The following is a 21,301-nucleotide window of genomic DNA, read 5'->3' on the forward strand; positions in this document are numbered from 1 at the left end:
ACAGGACAGTCCCGTTCGATCTGTATATCACACACTTAGCACAGTGCCTAGCATGATGTAGATATTTACAAAAATACCTGTTTAAAAAAAAAAACCCAGGACAGTCCCATAAATACATAAGAACAAACTAACGGTTGCCAGGGGGGAGAGGATGGGAGAAGGGCAACATGGGTGAAGGGGAGTGGGAGGTGCAGGCTTCCAGTTATGGAATGAGGAAGTCACGGGGCTGAAAGGCACAGCATAGGGAACGTCGAGAATGGTATTGTAACGGTGCTGTATGGGGACAGAGGGCAGACACCCTTGAGGGGAGCACAGCATAAGGTATAGACTTGTCCAATCACTATGTTGTACACCTGAAACTAATGTAACATTGAGTGTGAACTAGACTTCGATTAAAAAAGTTTTTTTTTAACCTGTTGGAGGCCAGAAAGGAGAGATGGAAGGGGGCCTCCCATCTACAGTGGAAGTTGTGAGGCGGTCCCCAAGCTGTGTTTACCCTTTGGTAATCAACAAATTAAAAAAATTATCGATTAATAAACCAAAAAATCCCTACTGATTATTAAAAAAAAATGTGGACCAATCTACTGCCTTGGACAGGGATTTAAGTACAGGAGTAAAACTTCTTCAACAGGTTGGTTTGGCATTAGGAAGACAGAACTTCAAACATAAACGGATGTTAATGTTTGTTTTCTTTGCCATTGATTGCTTTTGTTTAATATTTAAATGCTCCAAAAGTCCCCTTAGCAGGACAGCTCTGAGGTGGCTCCCTGGTGACCTTGCAGGCAGAGGCTGGACCAGCAGCTGACCTGAGCTTGGGCAGAATGCCCCGTGAGCCCGCACGAGCTGGAGGAGCCCGCAGGCGTGTGAGGAGGGGCTCTGAGGCCGTCCCCTACTCGTCTCTCCATCTCCTCCAGGAGCCTTTCGTGAGGCAGTTTCTCGTCCCTCCCAGGTTCGGGGAAGGTGTGGGGCTTTGCACCCTGCCCCCTCAGCACAGAGCGGCAGAGTATAAAAGTGCATAGCTCCACTTAGGACCAGCTCTTCAGCGACAGGGAATCCCTCAACTCGTGTGGCAGCTATCCGTTCCCCCCTTTTTTTTTTTTGGTGTCTTTCTTTTATAGTGTGTGGGACGAGGACTTGGGAGCTGGAGCCTTTAGCTACTCTTCCCTTTGCCGTCTATGTAAGCAATTAGCCGAATCTGCGACAGCTTGTTGCACCTGGACAGGTCAAGCCAGTCAGGCCTTGGCCTTGGCTCGGGTGTGTCTTTGACACTCCCTAAGTTTATCCCACCTCCAAGTACCAAGTCTTAGCCTTCGCTGCCGCTCCTTGCACCCCGGCAAGTGTGTGTGGAATGAGAAGATCCAAGAGAGAAGAGCCCCGGGAACACTGTTACTTAAGGAGTGAGTGAAGGAGGAGGGGTCTGAGAAGGAAGCTGAGGATGAGAGATGACAGGGGGGAAGGAAAGCCAAGACCAAGCGTGATTTCCAGCCCCTTTACAGTTAGCCATATGTGGGTTATCTGCTTTGGAGATTATTCATGAAGCCTCTTCCACAACGTTTTTCAATCTCCCGGTTGACTTAAGGTGAGGGCGTGTACTGACTGCTTTGGGCTCCATGTTTCTGATGGATTGCCAAGTGTACTAAAACAATCTTAGCTTATGCTCTGCTTAGTATTTGCCTGTCTCTGCTCCCCACATTAGCATGGATAATAGCACTGACTCTGTATCCAGTGAAAGCATGTGCTATGTTAATGAACTCATTAAAAGGATGAGGACCTAATTGGGAAGCTATTGTCTTTACAAAGGCAGCAGATAAAAAGCTAGCCTCACATGGATCCTCTGCATCCCACTTCATACACGTCTCCTGTGTCTCCAACACATTCTCTGAACTCAAAATGTGTTTTGAATAGTCAAAGGGAGGGGGGAGGAGCTGCGCTGACCGTGTCAGAAATACAGGACAACAACCCAATGAAATAACATTTAAATTAGGAGATTTTTGTGCTGGGTTCCATTCCTGGTTTCTTCCATCGGGGAGCAGTGACAATGACCGCCATGAGGTGTGGTGGGAATCAGGGCGGGTCTGACCCAGCACCCCTCCACACACCGCAAGTCCTTTCCCTGTCCCTTCAACAATATGACTACATCGTAGAAGTTGCATGTCCAAACTATGGAGCCAAATCTCTGGTTCAAATCCCAGCTCTGCCACATACTAGCTGTGTACACTGCAGCAAATTACCTCATCTCTCTGTGCCTCAGTGTCCTTACCATTAAATGGGAATAATGATGAAATCTTTCTCATAGAGATATTGTGAGTGCTGAATAAGTATGCAGCATCCTTACTGTTGATAATAACAGAATTTGGTCCTGAATAATGTGTCTCGTGAAGCCGGAATTTGAAATACACACAGGCTTAAAACAGAGACATCAAGGACAAGCAGATATCCTTACCCCAACCAACTAGACAAAATTTAAGCATATAGTTAGGGACATATATGTTGAAGACTCTGACGAGAGACAAATACACGTGGACCCCCTCCAGGCCCATCCAAGTCAAAGAGACGAGCAGGAAGTAATGAAGGGCCGCCGCCGCTGTGACACACAGTCCTGCTTTCTGAAATGACGAGGACCAGGAATTGACCAGAAACGTCAGGTTTAACATCAGTAGTGCTGTGCACAGATTGATCAGGATTTTGGAAGGATGATCTTTTCGAAGTTTGCTAAAAGAAAACGCACAGTGTTTAGTTAGGTAGGGTCTCTGGTTTTCATCAAGCAATGCCACACCTTATCTGCCTAATAAGTGTAAGAATAAAAGAAGTGGCACCTGGGTGGCTCAGTCGTTAAGGTTAAGCAGCCAACTGTGGATTTCGGCTGAGGTCATGATCTCGGGGTCGTGAGATCGAGCCCCGCATCGGGCTCTGCATGCAGCAGGGAGTCTGCTTGAGATTCTCCTGCTGCCCCTCCCCCAACTCACACAACTCCCCCAACTCTCTCTCTATTTAAAATAAATAAATAAATCTTTTTTAAAAAATCAAAGAAAAGAAGTGCCTATTAAAATTAACTTGCTCAGGGACACCTGGGTCAGGTCATGCCTGCCTTCAGCTCAGGTCATGATCCCAGGGTCCTGGGATCGAGTCCTGCATCAGGCTCTCTCCTCCGCGAGGAGTCTGCTTCTCCCTCTGCCTGCCGCTCCCCCTGCTTGTGCTCTCTCTCTCTGACAAATAAATAAATAAAATCTTAAAAAAAAACACAGCTTTAAAAAAATTAACTTGCTCATTTTACCTTACATGTACTGAGCTCCCCACCCTTTTTCCAGGTAGAGTCAAAGTATCCTAAATACAGTGACCTTCACTAACAGGAATAATAGTAGCCTCTCTGAGCTAAGCAGCACCCTTTTTTCTTTTTCCTTTTCTTTTTGTATTTTGGGGAGAAGGAAGGAAGGAGTTTTCTGGACACCAACATTCTGTCATCACTCCTTCAGCAGACTCGGGGCTAGATCTACTTGTTGTTTCTTGTGTTGTTGATTTTAGCCCTTCTGACAGGTGTGAGGTGATATCTCATTGCAGTTTTGATTTGCAGTTCCCTGATGATGAGTGATGTCGAGCATCTTTTCACGTATCTTTTGGGCACCTGGATGTCTTCTTCAGAGAAATGTCTGTTCATGTCTTCTGCCCATTTTTAATTGGATTATTGGTTTTTTGGGGTGTTGAGTTATATCACTTTTTTGTATATATTTTTAAACTATTGAATTGTACACTTTTTTAAAGTTTATTAATTTTTTTAAAATAATCTCTATCCCCAACATGGGGCTCAAACTCATGACCCTGAGATCAACAGTTGCATGTTCCAATGACTGAGCTGGCCAGGCGCCCCAGTTTTTTATATATTTTGGATACTAACCTTTTATCAGATACATCATTTGCAAATATCTTCTCTAGAGGGAATATTTTCAAATCTCAGAAGATTCCTTCATTCTTTCTCCTGTTCAATAACCTTCCCCCACCACCCAACACACACAGTAGAAGTAACCAATATTCTAACTTTTGTCCCCATAGACTTAGTTAGGCCTGTACTTAGAACTTCGTATAAATGGCACCATGCAGTATGCTCTCCTATTTTTCTGGCTTCCCTTTTGTTCAACTCTATGCCTGTGAGATTTAGATATTACGTTCTGTGTTGTACAGAAGTAGTCCATTCTTTTCTACTGCTGTGAAGCATTCCAGTTTATGAGTATACCACAATTTATTCATCCAGTCAACTGTTAATGTACATTGGGGTTGTTTCCAGTTTGGAGCCACTATGAATGAAGCTGCTGTGAATATTCTTTTTTTTTTTTAAGATTTTATTTATTTATTTGAGAGAGAGAGTGAGAGAGACAGAGCACGAGTGGGGGTGAGGGGCAGAGGGAGAGGGAGAAGCAAACTCTCTGCTGAGCAGGGAGCCTGATGTGGGGCTCGATCCCAGGACCCCGAGATCATGACCTGAGCCGAAGGCAGACGTTTAACGGACTGAGCCACCCAGGCGCCCCTGCTGTGAATATTCTTGTATATATCTTTCAGTGGACACATGCACTCATTTCTCTCTAATAGTGAAGTTTCTGGGTCAACAGCTAGGTATGTATTTATTCTAGTAGTATTGTCAAAGAATTTTCTAAACTCCTTTGTCAGATATACGCATTGCAATTATCTTCCCCCAATTTATAGTTTGCCTTTTCACTACCTTGATTGTGTCTTTTGGTGGAAGAAGTTCTTAATTTCAATGAAGTCCAATTTATCAACTTTTTCTTTTATGGTTAGTGTTTTATATCCCATTAGAGAAATCTTACCCTACCCCAAACCTCTTTCTTTTTAAAAATCCAATTACAATCTCTCTCTCTCTTTCTCTCTCTCTCTTTTTTTAGAAGAGCCTTGCCTGTTTTTTTTTTTTAATCTGTCCACTTCATAATCTAATGGATTTGACCTCTTCCCATTGTGATGAATAGGAACATTTTATGGAATTAATGTGGTTACAATGACAACAACATCCATCAAACCAAATTAAACCTATTCAGAGCAAGACTTTATCAACTTACTGAAAAGCTATGTATATCACTATTGCAACTCCCAGGAAAATGGAGGAGATTCCACATCCAATGTATGTTATTAGCACTAATATCCGTTCATTCACTGCATCCATTGCAGACCTGGATAAATCCTAGGAAATGCAACATGTTGTATTTTATACGTTTGCCAGAGCAAGTTTATGGTAAAATGCTTCCAGGGCTCACCAATAGGAGGTTCTCAGGATATATAGCGTCTCTGCTACAGCTCTTATAAAACCAGAGTATGTGGATGAATATACAATAAGACTATATATTGTTTGTTGAATATGCTTAGTGCAACTTACTGTGTACAGGTCATGGAGAGCCATCAACAGCACTGGGAGAACATTTAGTCCTTGGCTTTATTGTCATTAACATGTTCCACACTTAAAATATAACCAAACTAATAGATGTGAATTTGGGATGCAAAGTGAATCATTATTTGAACTAAGCGTCCCAAAACACTACACACAACATAAAAAAGAGAGAAATGTTCCTTTCCCTTAGACCTTAAATAACTTTCATAAAATTGAGAACAAAATGGACCTTAGAGATTACATAATCTCAAAATTTTCTAACCTAAAGACCATAAAAGACCTGAAATGGCATGCAAAATCATTTCCCTATATGCGTGCATTGTGCTGGGGAGAAGGTTCAGGCTTTCCTCAAGTTATAGAGATTCATGAATCATAAAAGGCTAAGAAGCACTTGTCTACCCTGGTTGTTCTCAACTAGAAGCAATACTGCCCCTCCCCCCGGGACATTGGCAATGTCTGGAGACATTTTTGGTCGTCACGCCTGGAGAAGGGGCTACTGGCATCTAACGGGTAGAGAGGTCAGGGATGCTGCTAAACATCCTACCATGCACAGAACAGTCCCCCACAACAAAGAATTATCTGGCTCAGAATATCAACAGTGCCAAGCTTACCATGAGTAGGAGAAACAACTTGTGCACAACACATTCAGATGACAGTATATAGTATATATAATAAAGTAACTCAAGAGAACTAAAAAAGTACTCAGAGAGGAGTAAAGAAGAAGGAACATATTTGAGAGCCATTTTCTTTCTTTTTTTTTTAGGTAAACTCTGTGCCTAATGTGGGGCTCGAACTCCTAACCCTGAGATCAAGAGTCAGGTGTTCTTCTGACTGAGCCAACCAGGTGCCCCTTTGAGAGCTATTTTGAAGGAAAACTCAGCAAGTCCTCATGTTAGGGAGGGCCATAGGGAACTAAAGAGATGGAAGAATTAACTAATGAGGACTCTGAAGCTCTAAGCCTGAATATGAGACTTGACGAGTCTTGTTTGGTTAAGTACTGCAAGAATTTTAAAAAATATATCTTTCCTACACTGCAGTCTGACAATTAAAAAATTTAATGACCATACCCTTTGACCCGGCAATTCTTCTTCCATCAATTTATCCTACAGAAATAATTACACCACTGTTAGAAATGAATAAAAATGTGTATTACAGCATTGTTCATAATGGAGAAAAATAGTAAACAGTAAAACTAAAATGCCTGCATATAGGGGATTGGTTAAATTCATCATGTTTACTCCACACAAGAGAATTCTATAAAGGTATTTTGAAAATTGAAGTAGATAGATATGTATTTGCCTGAAAGGTGCCCCATTGTATTGTTAGTGCAAAGCAAGTGGTAAACAGCGTGAATAATTTGATCCCATTTTTATAAAACAAAAACATATATGGGGGTGCCTGGGTGGCTCAGTCGTTAAGCGTCTGCCTTCGGCTCAGGTCATGATCCCAGGGTCCTGGGATCGAGTCCCACATCGGGCTCCCTGCTCGGCAGGAAGCCTGCTTCTCCCTCTCCCGTTCCCCCTGCTTGTGTTCCCTCTCTCGCTGTGTCTCTCTCTGTCAAATAAATAAAATCTTTAAAAAAATATATTAATATACACATAGGAAGAAAATGTGAAAGAATTTACATCAAGGTGTTAAAGTTAGTGATCTTTTCTGTAATGTTTGAATTTTGAGGAGCAGGCATTACTTTTATAAGGAGAAAAAGAAATATTTATTTCAATCTGCTCTACTTTGGATGAACAAAGAAGGGGCTTTTTTTCCACTCACATGCCGCTTTTCCATCACAGTTCACCCAGGTATTTCTGGTCTGTAATCTAATAGAAGTTGTCCAAACTCTATCAAGGAGTGATTGAGACAACTCACCATTAAGACTCCAAAATGGGTGAGGTGGTCACACTGACAGATTGTGTGATTTACGTTCGTTTCCTTTACTTTACAGCCTGATGAATTCCATCCACCTTGCCCATCTGCAGGAGACAGAAGGGAATTTCAAAGCAATTTTGTTTTTCTCAGAAATGTTTAACTTTTCATTATATGCACCTTCCAAGCATGTGTTCTAATTAGTATTTTTTGTTAAGAGAGCAAGATAGAGGTATAGTTGAACATTGAAATCAAATGAAGTCTAATAGGCAAAATTGACTTTTGGGGGACTTCGTGCATGGCATAGCTTCTTGGGCTCTCACTTCCTATTCCTGCACAGGAACTCCTACAGATTAGGATAGACCCTAATCATCAACAGAGTCCTGCCACCATGCTGGAGGGACAGAGTTAGGACTGTTTTCTTAAGTAGCACAAATAGGAAACAGGTAGATCTAGAACTTTCTGAAGGACATGAGCTATGGAATCTAGGCTGACATTTGGTCCTGCTTGGTGGCCCTGGAGTAAACATCTGAAACGACCAGCTCAAGCCAGATCGCGGTCTGTCTGTCACTCCTTAGGGCCAATTAAAGCCTCTGGTTTACTTGACACTTGCCTCGTTTCTCACTCTTGAGTTTATTTAGGGTTCTAAAACCAACCTCCATACCTCTGTGTAACCTGTAGACCTCAGATACTAGACCAGATGTAGAATAGAACCACCAGGGTAGCACTAGACCAGAGAGGTTATCAAAATGTCAAAATTTGTCCATCCAGGATAACTCCATAGATTCCAGAGGCTCTGGATCCACGGACAGAGGGTGGGGGCAAAGGTGTCAGTGACAAGGCTCATCATTTTCCCAGAATCTTATCCTGGGAGACTTGGAGAGGACCAGGAAAGGACATGCTATCTCTGTCATAGGGAAGGAGTGGTAGTCCCATGGGAGGAGAATTTCCTTTTTCTCCCACAATTTCAAGGATACTGAAAAGGGAAAAGTTCCCAGGCAGAGGGGCATGTAGCCACTCCTGGCATTCCAGGGAAAATGGATTCTGGGTGGGAATACTTTGAGATTTGGCCATATCCCCGGAGATTCCAATGGAGAAGGCAAACTGAAGAGGACCCCATTCAGCGATCCCCGTCCCAAACCCCTTCTCTTTACTGTCCCCAAAGACTCATACCTAGCCAAGCAGGAAGGGCCCTTCAAGATCAACCAAGAAGTCTTATCCCCTCAATGAAAAGATAAAAAGATTGGGGCCCCAAGAGAGTAAATGGACTCCCTAAGGTCACACAGTCAGCCTAGAAGAGACGAGGAAAAAAAGGAAGAAGATAGTAGATGTTGCAAATCCCCATGGGAAAACACAGATGAACAGCCAAGTGTTCATTTCTCAACTTGCTTCCAACAGCTTAAGGCTACTCTGCACTGGGTCTTCCAAATTCCCTTATTCCCAAGTTGTATGATTTTTCTGATCCCCCAAATAAGTGCCTTATCAAAGAGAAAGGCTTTTTTTTTTAACCTCCCATGCCGTAACTAGATATAAAACTCATGTTCATACCTTGGTCAGTCAGAGTTCTCTGTAGGATCTGGTAAAGACAGTACAGCTCCTTCTCATCCAACCGCCAACTAGGAAAATGGTCAGGGGCAAAGGCTCACTGAGAGCCGAAGACAAAGCTTGCTAAGAAAAATACTTACTGTTACTCCCAAAGTCCCAAAAGGCACAGTGAACCCAATCATAATTCTAGAAAAAAGAAAAATCAGAGGTAAACACCTTTCCTTGTGATAGTTACCACACAGTGGCAACTACACACAAGTGTTTTCTTCTCAATGTTTTTACAAACAGTAGACACACACACACGCACATACACTTGGACCATCTGCAAGTTGGTTTTAAGACTAACCCCAAGTGACTTGGGGCTTATAAGTGAGAAAACAGCATACTACTGCATGGTGGTCTAGTATGTGTCCTTTAAAATATTTGGTAGGGACATCTGGGTGGCTTAGTTGGTTAAGCGTCTGACTCTTGGTTTCGGCTCAGGTCATGATCTCAGGGTCCTGGGATCCAGCCTCACACCAGGCTCCACACTCAGTTGAGAGTCTATTTCTCTCCCTCTCCCTCTGCCCCTCCCCGTGCTCGTGTGTGCTTTCTTTCTCAAATAAATAAAATCTTTAAAATAAACAAACAAACAAATAAAATATTTGGTCACATAGGAGTAATCAGAGCTTCTTCCAGACGTGCGTCTGCCTTTGTTCCATGGACTTTCCTCACAGCATGGCCCCCAAATGCCAGTCTTCGCTCCTGCCTCAAACGAAGAAAAGAGTCTGCCTCTTGACCCTAAGCCAGAGGAGCTGTTGACCTCTCAGCACTTGCTGAAGGGAGAAAAAGAGCAGCAGGAAGCAACTGAACACACTGATGAAGTACAAAATGAAATAGACTCATGAACAACCCAGTGTGGAGATCTTGAAAGTAGAACAGAAATATAACAAACTCCACCAACCGTGTTATTCAGAAGAGGTCAGAATTGATAGCCCAAGTCTCCAATTTAGGGGTAACAACACTTGTCAACCATTCACAAGTGTTTGCACTGCTCAGGGAGGAGGATGGAGAGATGCTGAGCTGAAGTGACAGAATTTGAAGATATTAAATCAGGTAGGTTACAGGATAGATTTTTATTTTGATGAAAACCTTTACTTCGAAAATAAAGTTCTCTCCAAAGAATTTCATCTGACCGAGAATGGTGATTCGTCTTCCAAGTCCACTGAAATCAAATGGAAATCCAGAAAGGATTTGATGAAACATTTAAGTCCAATGCAGAATCGAGCCAGGAGGAAGAGACAGCATGAGGAACCAAAGCTTCTTCCCCTGGTTTCCTGACCATTCTGATGCAGGGGCGGATGAACCAGCAGAGGTCATCAAAGATGATATTTGGCCAAATCCGTGACCGCACTACTTGGCTCCCGATATGGATGATGAAGGAAGGGAAGGAGAAGAAGATGATGATGAAGATGGAGGATTGGAAGATATTGGTGAAGGTGGAGGATGAAGGTGAAGGAGATGAAGAAGAGGATGAAGGGAGGTAGACAAGGAGGAAGAAGGAGAAGCTGAGTCATGGAACGCCGATGGATTCCAACCTTCCTTTTTAAATTTTCTCCAGTCCTTGGCAGCAAGTTGCAGTCTTTTTTTTCCCCTCCTCTTGTGCTCATTCGCCCTGTTTTTTCAAGTCTCTTTTCTCTTTGTCTATACCGTGGTTCTCAACTTATTTTGGGGGGAAATGCCTCAAGCAGAATACAGCGGGGAAAGAATCTCTACCCTTTCTGTTCCAAATTCATTTTTATCCCCTCCTGTATCAACACAAACTTTCTGGAATCAACACCACCATACTCTGTGGGAAAAAAGGAAACCCTTCTGCCCCCCTAGGTCTGCTGGAAGCTGGAGGGTGCGGGGCCCCTGTGCAGTAATGCCTAGAGTTCCCCTTTTCCTCCTTTTTCTGGATATTGGGCTCTATGTGATTACAGTGTCTCTATGTGAGTATGGACAGTTAGCAGGACCAACATGCATCAGTCTACTTTCTCTTGGTTAAAAAAAAGAAAAAAAAATTTTTTTAATGGGGTTATGGGGTACCTGGGTGGCTCAGTCAGTTAAGCATCTGACTTCAGCTCAGGCCATGCTCCCAGGGTCCTGGGATTGAGCCCCACATCCGAGCTCCCTGCTCAGCCGGGACTCTACTTCTCCTTCTGCCCCTCCCCCTGCTCATGTTCTCACTCTCTCTCTCCCGCACTCTCTCTCTCAAGTAAATAAATAAAACCTTTAAAAAATAAAAATAAAATAAAATTTTAAAATGAGGTTATAGAAGATCAGCAAAAGGTAGGTTTGAGATGTTTGGGTGGGTTAAGTGGGCATTCTGATAAGATGGCTTCTCCTCTGGCATGTTTAATTGTGATGTTTAATGGAATTCCTTGCAGTTTAAGATGATACTTTTAAAATAAAATTCTCTACTAATGATGACTTGAGCCCTGCCACTGGATGGGAGAATTAGCAGTACCTGTAGGATCTTATTTGGAAATGACATTCTCTATTGTAACTTTGTTCCTGTTTTTTTTTTTTTTTAAGTTTTTGATGTAGTGATCCATGATTCATTGTTTGCATATAACACCCAGTGCCCCATGCAGAACGTGCCCTCCTTAATACCAATCACCAGGCTAACCCGTCCCCCAAACCCCCTCCCCTCTAGAACCCTCAGTTTGTTTTTCAGAGTCCATAGTCTCTCATGGTTCGTCTCCTGTTTATTCTTAAAAAAAAATTTTTTTGTTGTTTCACTGGAAAGGAAAAATGATGCTCAGGGTTTTCTTTTTTAAGATTTTATTTATTTATTCGAGAGAGAGAGCACGAACAGGGGGAGGGGCAGAGGGAGAGGGCCAAGCTGACTCCCCACTGAGGGAGGAGCTTGACATGGGGCTCAATCTCAGGATCCCAAGATCATGACCTGAGCCAAAGTCAGATGCCTAACTGACTGAGCTACCCAGGCGCCCCAAGATGATGCTGTTTTAAAAGTTAAAAGTGTCTGAGTTGCTTTGTTACAATAAAACTAAATGTGTACACATACACACACACAAATATTTGGTAACATAGGGATTTGCTACACCCTTCTGGTGCAAGGCCCAGGAGGAGGCTGAATGGTCAGGGCAGGTCTGATGTGGGGTAGGTGTTTCTTGCAGAACTTTGGAATTTGGGGCTCACGGCTGAGATCAAGCTTTATGGATACAAAGTTGAGCTGCTTGCTCATTAGGCCTAGGGAGCATTCCTGGGGCCTCACCAGCTCCTACAATCTCCAGGGAACTGGAGGCAATGAGAAATTGGTTGTTGGGGGATGCTTGGAGAGCCGGGGCCCATGCTGGAATTGAGAGATCTTACCTATCTAACATGTTTCATTTGGTATCTGTTTTTTCTTCCGTCCCTCTCCCACCCTTCTTTCTTCCTTCCTAGAATTAAGACCTTGAAAAATATGCTGTACCATATGGTCGTTCAGATTGCGAATGAAAGAAGCTATTAAGACTTCACACTGGACATACATTAACATCAAAGAATGGAATAGTAGTTCATTCTTATGCTACAGCTAAATTTGATCATTTAGTAATATATACCGTATGTTATGCCATATGACTATGGTTTTAATTCATTGGTGATAATTAATACATATTTTAATGCTCTTCGTGGCAATTGAAAAGGATCAAAATGTTCAATTATTTTAAATTGTTTGCCTCACTCAAAACCAAATGGAATTAAATATCATTTAGTGTAATGGGACAACCAAAAGATCCACCTGCCCTAGTCAGTCCTCTGCCAGTCTGTCACAGTGCTAGAAGCCCACATTACTTATCCCTTTAAGCGATGGCATTATTTCTAGAAGGCTTCAACTACAACACACCTCTACTGTCCGAAATTGGACAATCTTCTTTAAGTCTTAGAACCACATCTGTTAACTAGCCCATTTTTTTAAAGATTTTATTTATTTATTTGACAGAGAGAGAGAGGGAGGGAGAGAGAAAGAACAAGCAGAGCGAGAAGGAGAAGCAGGCTCTTTGCTGAGTAGGAGCCTGATGTGGGGCTCGATCCCAGGACTCCGGGATCATGACCTGAGCCAAAGGCAGACGCTTAACTGACTGAGCCACCCAGGCGCCCCACTAGTCCATTATTTTTAACAGGAAGTCCAAGGAGGGGTTCGGAGGCCTTCCTATTCTGAGATGAAAATGGGTATAGTACCTGGTTTCCTTCAACATGCTGCAGATTGATAACCACTGGCTCAGCCAAGTTTTCAACGGGCGTATCTGAAAGGCTGGCACTCACTACGAAGGTGCTTAGTGCTTTCGTGGTGCTTCCAGTCTGCGGGTGAAACATAAGGCAGAGGAGTTCAGCTCCTAAATTTCCAATTTCCTGCATGTCAATAATCAGTTCAGAATTACTAATGCATGGCCGGAGGCACAGAAATATGGAAAATAAAATCACAGCTGAAAAGAAATTTTTATTTGTATTTATTCATTTATTTTTAAGATTTTATTTCTTTTTTAAGTGAACTCTACACCCAACTTGAGGCTCGAACTCATGACCCCGAGATCAAAAATTGCATGCTCTTCCGACCGAGCTGGCCAAGCGCCCCTGAGAAAAAGTTTTTAGAGGTCATTTAGCTCATCTCCTGTCTTCGTATAAGGTCTCGATTCTACCAAGCTAGAACAAGTCACTAACCGGAGCCCTACATCCAAATATGTATCCAGCAAGCACTGGCTTTGTTGCTGCTTTGTTGTTACCTGCTACTCAGTATGACACTAGCAACAAAGCGAAACCATTCCTTACTTTGATAACTCTGAACCCTGACATTTCACAACTTATCTTAGCTCCAACCCCTAACCACCCTTACTCACTTTTAGGGGGCCCCTCCTCATAGGAAACATAAATTCATCGTGGGTTAGTTATAAGCCACCCCCTGGTTCATCTCCCCTGAAGTTGGAAGCAGGTGGATAAACATCCAGGTTGAAATAAGTTTCTGAGGACTGTCGTCTCCTCCCTAGGGGACCATGAACTCTGAGGTCAGAGCAGAGGCGTCATGTGGCCTCATGTCCCCCGCATGGCCAAACATACAGCAAGTATTTCGTCTTGCACCCAGAGTGAGCCAGTTACATCGTTAGGTGCTTTCCACATACACTATCTTTAGTCCTCAATGAAACAATATAGGCATTTTCTGGATAAACGGAAGGTTGGGGAGGCTCAAAGACTTGGACAAAGATCACACAGCTAGTGCATGGTGGGGCAGGGATGCTTCAGAAATGTTGGTTCCAAGGAGATCAAGTAGAATGTAGCTGTTAGGACGTGGCGCTTGCTAATTCACATGGCCAAAGCGCCACAGGCCAAGGCCCCAGGGGGCGAAGCAGCTGGGAGACTGCCTATTCTGGGGCACACTTGAAGAGACAAGAGATGAGGCAGGTGCAGGGCAGGAGGGATGGGAAGAAAGTCCTCTGAGGACTTGCCAAGAAGGCCTAGATGAGGTGAGCTTAGATGATGCCCCTTGCAGAGTCTGCTGGGCCACTTTCAGAAGATGCCCAGCGCTCCTATTTCTGAGCCCTGAATCCACTGAGAACTGGCTAACTGTGAACACAGCCTGGGGCTCCGCTGGGAAGCTACTCACTTCTGGTTCCTGACCAACTCTGTTCGTTCAAAGCCAGCCTGGTGGTTCCACGCTCCCTTCCCAGAGGAATTCCCCTGTGGTAGCCTGATGCAGAGGTGGATCTACAGCACAGTCTGGTGGCAAGGGCCCCGGCTGACCATCCAAAGACCAAGTGCTAGCCCAAGCCCTCTTGTTTCTTGCAAGTCTCTTCCCCTCTCCGGTACACTGGTAACAGGAAGAAAAGCGGACCAGGTGACATCTAACAACCCTCTCAACTTAGTCTAAGAGATACTGTTTTCTGGAGTGGAAATGCCAAAAGAGGGGAAACACACAGGGAAACACAACCCAGGACTTAATTAACCCGGCCTCTGGTTTAATTTCCCTTTCGTACAAAATGGCGGCCATGCAGGAAAAGGCCTTAAATCATTTCTCACTCTTCCACTCTTTGGCTCAAGGCTCAAGTTTTACCTGTTTCACCTCTGAACCTTTTAGAGAAGTTTCCTCGGCCGGAAGCACTCCTCCATCCTTCTCCCTGCCCCTTTTATCTCCTAGCTTCTACTCAACCTCGGGTTCCAGCCGACACCTCCCTAGGCCTTTCCTGATTTCCCTGATCTTTCCTCTATGCTCCCAGAGCCCCTGTGCCTAGTGTTTTGTCCTTCTCCTGGAGGCCAGCCACTCGTGGAGGAGGGGGTATGTGTTTTCCAAGAGTGGCGTCTTATCAACAACTTTTTTCTCAAGATTTTATTTGTTTACAGATTATTTATTTATTTATTTGACAGAGAGAGATAGCGAGAGCAGGAACACAAGCAGGGGGAGAGGGAGAGGGAGAAGCAGGCTCCCCGCGGAGCAGGGAGCCTGATGCGGGGCTCGATCCCAGGGCCCCGGGGATCATGACCTGAGCCGAAGGCAGACGCTTAACCACTGAGCCACCCAAGCGCCCCTCAAGATTTTATTTTTAAGTCATCTCTACACCCAGCATGGGGCTGGAACTCACAACCCCGAGATCCAGGGTCGCCTGCAACCCTGACCGAGCCAGCCGGCCTCCCCTTATCAACCATTTTTAAGGTAAACTGTTGCGGTGACAGTGAAGATTTTGATCAAAAGATATCAGACGAAGCAGTGTGAAGGCGAAGCTGTGAGACTCGGGACTTAGGGGAAAAGGTAGTTAGAGGGTGGCATCTCTTATAAGTACCCCTTCCCCCCAAAATCAGGGGCACAGGACCCAGGCTCAGGTCATCCCCTTCAGAGTTAGAATCTGTCGGTTTCTGTTCTGCTCCTCAGACCGAAAGTTCCAGGAGGGCCCACACCATGTCTCTGCTGCTCGCTGTTGTATCCCCAGCACCCAGCACCGCACAAGACACAGAGCAGGATTTCGATACAGATTTGTTGGTTGAATAATAACTGTGTGACTGACAGAGTACATTGTCCCTTCCCCTCTTTGAGTCTCAATATCATCATCGGTAAAATGAGATGGGCCACTATGAATTACAAGGGCCCTTCCAGTTCTGAATGTGATGGCAGAGAAAGAGCCAAGACATCCATCGACAGATGAATGGATAAAGAAGATGTGGTATATATATACAATGGAATATTATGCAGCCATCAAAAGGAATGAAATCTTGCCATTTGTAACGACATGGATGGAACTGGAGGGTATTATGCTGAGCGAAATAAGTCAATCAGAGAAAGACATGTATCGTATGACCTCACTGATATGAGGAATTCTTAATCTCAGGAAACAAACTGAGGGTTGCTGGAGTGGTGGGGGGGTGGGAGGGATGGGGTGGCTAATTTTGGCAAAGATCTTTAATCCCCTCCAGTGGAAGATGTTAGTGAATAAAAATTACTTATTAGGTGTGAAATCTATGCAAAACAAGTTTATCTTTTATTCTATGCAACAAGCACAGCCCTCTCAAGAAAGCAGAGAAATTAAGACAAAAATAATGGTATGTCAGATGATAACAGAGAAATTTCAAGTTTACCAAAAAGGTCAGAGTGCTACGAACAACGTTCTTCGTTTTTATTAAAATTTTTGTTCATTAACTGTCTTGTCCCAGGTGTAGCCAGCTTTTTTTTTTTTCCATTTAAAACCAAGGTTTAATAAATATGTATCTACTGAAAACATGTTGGGTACCTAGCCCTGTGCCAGATGCCATGAAAATAAGACATGTTTGACCCACGACATCCACCACAATCTACTTAGGGAAACCAGACTAGTGACTAGGTGGATATGGAAGACAAGAATGCAAGCAGGGGGTGGGGAGGAAAGCAGGGGCTCATGAACTCCATGCAGGCTTTCTGGGTGGGATTTGAGCTGAACCCACAGGAATAAATAGAATGTACAAAGACAGAAAGGGGAGCTGCTAGAGAATTCCAGGAGAACAGAACATCCTACAGATATAACTGGAGACAATGTGTTATATTTGAGTTGGTATGTGGTATATTTAAGTTGGCCCAGTGGAATCTCCCTGCAATAACTCTGAATATTTAACAGTTATAAATTCATTCCTTTGGATAGCCTCTCCAGAAAATGAAAATACACAGGGGTGTTAATGTATGGATCTCTTAAATACTTGAAGTTTGGAGTCAGACAGCCTGGATTTCATTACTAGTTATGCCACTTCTTAGCTGTGTGACCTTGAGCAAAATCACTTAGCCTCTTTGTCTTAGTCCGTTCGAACTGTTAGAACAAAATATCAGATTGAGTGGCTTCTAAATAACAGAAACTTCTTTGTCACAGCTCTGGAGGTTGGAATTCCAAGATCAGGGTACCTCCATGGTCAGGTTCTGGTGAAGGCTTGCTTTCCGATTCAGAGATGGCAGCTTCTTGCTGCGTCCTCACATGGAGGAAGGGTCAAGCAAGCTCTCTGGGACCTCTTGCACAAGGGCACTCATCCCATTATGACAGCTCCACCCTCATGACCTCATCCCCTCCCAAAGGCTTCATCTCCTAATAGCATCATCTTGGGGGTTAGGATGTCAACGCATGAATTCTGGGGGACACAAACATTCAGACCATAGCACTCTTTGAGTCAAGGTTTCTCGTAAGCAAATGAGGTAATAAAGTGTGAACATGAGCAATTAATAGCGCTCATCAATCATTTCATGCTATAGCTCTGACGGCTGTCTTCCCAACAGCTAGATGAGACGGAGTGGGCCGAATGAATGACCCTTTTATTAGGCAGAGCCCCCAAAGAGGCAAATAATAATAGCAACGCAAAGAGTTACCCGGTGTTTATGACGTGCTAGGCAGTGTTCTAAGCACTTTATATGTATTAACTCCTTTAATCCTTAACAGCCCAGCAAAGCACTACTACCATCCTAGTCTACGTAGGAGGAAACTAAGGCCCGTGGAGGTTGGGGGACCTGCCCAAGGTCCCGCAGGTAGACTATGGCATAACTGGCTTTAAATTCAGCCGGACCGGCCCCAGATCCATGCCCATAACCACCACATCATACTGCCTCTTGGTTTTAATAATGGGTAAGGACTGGAGCCCTCAGAGAAGGTTCTGTGGAAGTGGTGGAAAGGAACAACAAATACTCGAGGGCAAGTGTCCTACTGGACACCGCTCAGCTTCAAATGAATTGGCCCAAAGAATGGGCGTGGAGGCTTTGAGGAGCCAGGGGAGATTCGGGAGGAAAGCACGAACAAGTTGAAACCACACTCATCAGGAGGACTCGCTGTCCTTTTCTGGTTTTAAAACATCTTGAGGCCTCTGTTTGGTCACCACATGATCCTTAAGGTCCCTTGCAAAGCGGAGAAGCTGTGAAAATTAAAAACCGAGGAACATCATTAAAGAAGACGTTGATTCATGTTGAGGACCGGGGTTGTGCCAGGAGACTTGCAGAATAAATCAGAGAGCATATTCTAAAATAAACAGAACATCATGAAAATAGCAAGAGCTCATAATTACAATGAGTCACCATATGTCAGCTCATGACAGTTTCCAGAGGCAAGAACTTACCTTAAAGAGTGAAGTTTGGCCAAAAAAATTAAACAAGATGGTCTGTAAGTTGCTAGGAAGAATTCTCTCCCTCAGTGATTTAGGCAAGTATACGGAAGCCAAATTCCTTCCCAGAGGGACCTCATCCAGGTAAATCTGCCAAGACAAGGCGGGAAATGGAAACTGGAATCGTCTCCCATGAGCCTGAATACCCCTTTCCCACCCCAGCACCAGCTGCAACCTCCAGAGCATCCTGTTATAAGGTCAGAGGGGTGAGAACTGCACATACACACACACACACGTACACACACACACACACGCACTCAGATCACAGGGCCAGATGTGAGCAGGGTGCACACACACACGTACACACGTACACACACACACACACAACTTTTTCTTCCCAAACTTATCTCTGGCCTACTTGCACCTGGGTATGCATAGAGGTGGAAAGGGGAATGATGAATCAGGCGATTTGCCCTGATTCTTGGAAATAAAGACCAGTCTTTGAAAGTAGACCCCTCTTCACCCATATAGTTCTGAGAGGAAAAAAAAAAGGAACAAAAAATCAATACAGTAGCATTAGGCATTGCCCCATAAGTAAGGCAGGGAAGCGAGGCAATAAGGCCTTAGGAATTCTGCTAGAGGCTCACTAGTAGGAAAATTTGCTGATTTGATTGGTAATAGTACTTTATAAGTATTAGAACATTTTTGAGAATGACAGGGGACTTTACCGGTAAACTGGGACCACAGTTGTAAACCTGGACTCTTCCAGGCAAAACAGGGTATATGAGCACCCTTACATGTCCTTCTATCGGCTCTGAAATGTATGTTGTATGATGATATCACGAAATGGCAGCTCAGAGAGGTTAAGTGACTTGTCTAGGGTCACACAGCTGGGTTGTAGTTGAACAAAGATATGTGCAATTTGGGCCTCCATTTTCTCCATTATCCATGTGGCCTGTCAAGGAACTATTATCTAGCTAGCTGTAGAGGTAAGGGAGATGAGAGTTTATAATATTTTCAAAAATTATTTGTGAACCCCAAAGTCACGACTCTTCTGCCAGCATGAATAAACTCTGCTAAGGCAATGAAGTACCATGCAGAAGTTCTGATTTTTTTTTAAGATTTTATTTATTTCTCAGAGAGAGAGAGAGCATGCACAAGCAGGGGGAGAGGCAGAGGCAGAGGGAGAAGCAGGCTCTCAGCTGAGCAGGGAGCCTGATGTGGGGCTCAATCCCAGGACCCCGGGATCATGACCTGAGCCGAAGGCAGATGCTTAACCAACTGAGCCACCTGGGCGGCCCAGAGAAGTTCTGATCTAGCTTTAACATGTAAGCAGTTTGGTACCAAGAATGTGATTGGGGTTGGTTGACTTGCTTCTCCCCCAGAGTCTATAATAGAAAACTCCATATGGGGGCACATGGGTGGCTCATGGGGCTCCTGGGTGGCTCAGTCGTTAAGCGTCTGCCTTCGGCTCAGGTCATGAGTTCCTGGGATCGAGCCCCGCCTCGGGCTCCCTGCTCTGCGGGAAGCCTGCTTCTCCCTCTCCCGCTCCCCCTGCTTGTATTCCCTCTCTCGCTGGGTCTCCCTCTGTCAAATAAATAAACAAAATCTTTAAAAAAAAAAAAGGAAAACCCCATATGTAACCAAAATACAACGGGCAGTCACCATTTGCCTCCAACATTGCTGAGTAGCTCCGAAGGGACTTGACCCTCCTGCACGTGACAACTGTACAAACCAACCGCAACTCGAAGCTACCAGAAAATGAACAAAAGCAGGCCGATTCTGGACCAGAGTCAACACTTGGAAAAAGGTAACATTACAAGGTGAGTTACTTGTTTTTATAGCCCTTAAACCTGATGGCAAGGTGAAACTAATGTTGTGAAGAACACTCAAAATTCTGATAGAAAACCTGCAGTCTTAGTGGCATGAAGAACCATAAAACAAAGGTCAGGGTGACCACAGCCTGTGACTGGAAAGTCTGCGGGTGGGGGGAGGGGAGGAACAGGGAATTGTGGGAAGGAGAAAGCTAGAGAGGAGGAGCCAAAATTCTTTTTTTTTAAAGATTTATTTATTTGAGAGAGAGAGTGTGTGGGAGAGGGGCGGAGGGAGGGCAGGGGGAGGGGCAGAGGGAGGGGTGGGGGAGGGGCAGACAAGCAGACCCCCCAACACACACAACCGGCAGGGAGCCCTGCTGCGCTAGATCCCAGGACCCAAGAATATTGACTTGAGCTGAAGTCAGACACTTAAGTCAGACAAAATTCTGAGTATAAACTCTGCCTGACCTCTGAACCATTAATGTACAAGACAGACTCCAACTAAGGATAAAGGAACTTACCTGAGATTTAAGCTACCATCTAAGAGAGTCATTTGCCTGCTATAACAAAAGTCAATAGTCTTCCAAAGAATATAGTGGAATCCAGAATTTCCACAATATAACATTAACAATATCCAGGACATAATCCAAACTTACCCCATGTGTGAAGGAAGAATGAGTGTGACCCATTTTGAAGTGAAAAGACAATCAGTGGAGATCAACCTGCAGATGACCCAGATATTGGAGTCAACAGACAAGGATTTTTAAGCAGCTAGTGTAATTATGCTCAGGTATTTAAAAGAAAATATGCGGGCGCCTGGGTGGCTCAGTTGGTTAAGCCACTGCCTTCGGCTCAGGTCATGATCCTGGAGTCCCTGGATCGAGTCCTGCATTGGGCTCCCTGCTCAGCGAGGAGCCTGCTTCTCCCTCTAACCCTCCCCCCTCTCATGTACTCTCTCTCTCTCATTCTCGCTCTCTCAAATAAATAAATAAATCTTTAAAAAATAAAGAAAGAAAAGAAAAGAAAATATGCTTGCAATTAAAGCAAAAAGAGGAAATAACAGCAGAGAAGCAGGCAGAAAAAGGACAAAATGGAAATTCTAGAACCAAAAATACAATATCAAAAATTTTTATTTTTTATT

At 44.1% G+C, this 21,301-nt stretch overlaps 1 protein-coding gene and 1 pseudogene across 1 annotated transcript in view; one reads left to right on the forward strand and one right to left on the reverse strand.

Moving 5' to 3' along the window:
* The window catches only part of ADGRG4 (adhesion G protein-coupled receptor G4), an 87,023-nt gene that overhangs the window by 13,536 nt on the left and 52,186 nt on the right, over positions 1-21,301 (reverse strand). Inside the window, 6 exon segments of the mRNA XM_021685017.1 lie at positions 2,444-2,712; positions 5,064-5,185; positions 7,253-7,356; positions 8,935-8,980; positions 13,001-13,120; positions 18,362-18,496. Of these exon segments, the coding sequence (XP_021540692.1) occupies positions 2,444-2,712; positions 5,064-5,185; positions 7,253-7,356; positions 8,935-8,980; positions 13,001-13,120; positions 18,362-18,496 (796 nt within the window).
* Positions 9,512-10,320, forward strand: LOC110575455 (annotated as a pseudogene).

Source organism: Neomonachus schauinslandi, chromosome X, assembly GCF_002201575.2.
Source record: "Neomonachus schauinslandi chromosome X, ASM220157v2, whole genome shotgun sequence".
NCBI lineage: Eukaryota > Metazoa > Chordata > Mammalia > Carnivora > Phocidae > Neomonachus > Neomonachus schauinslandi.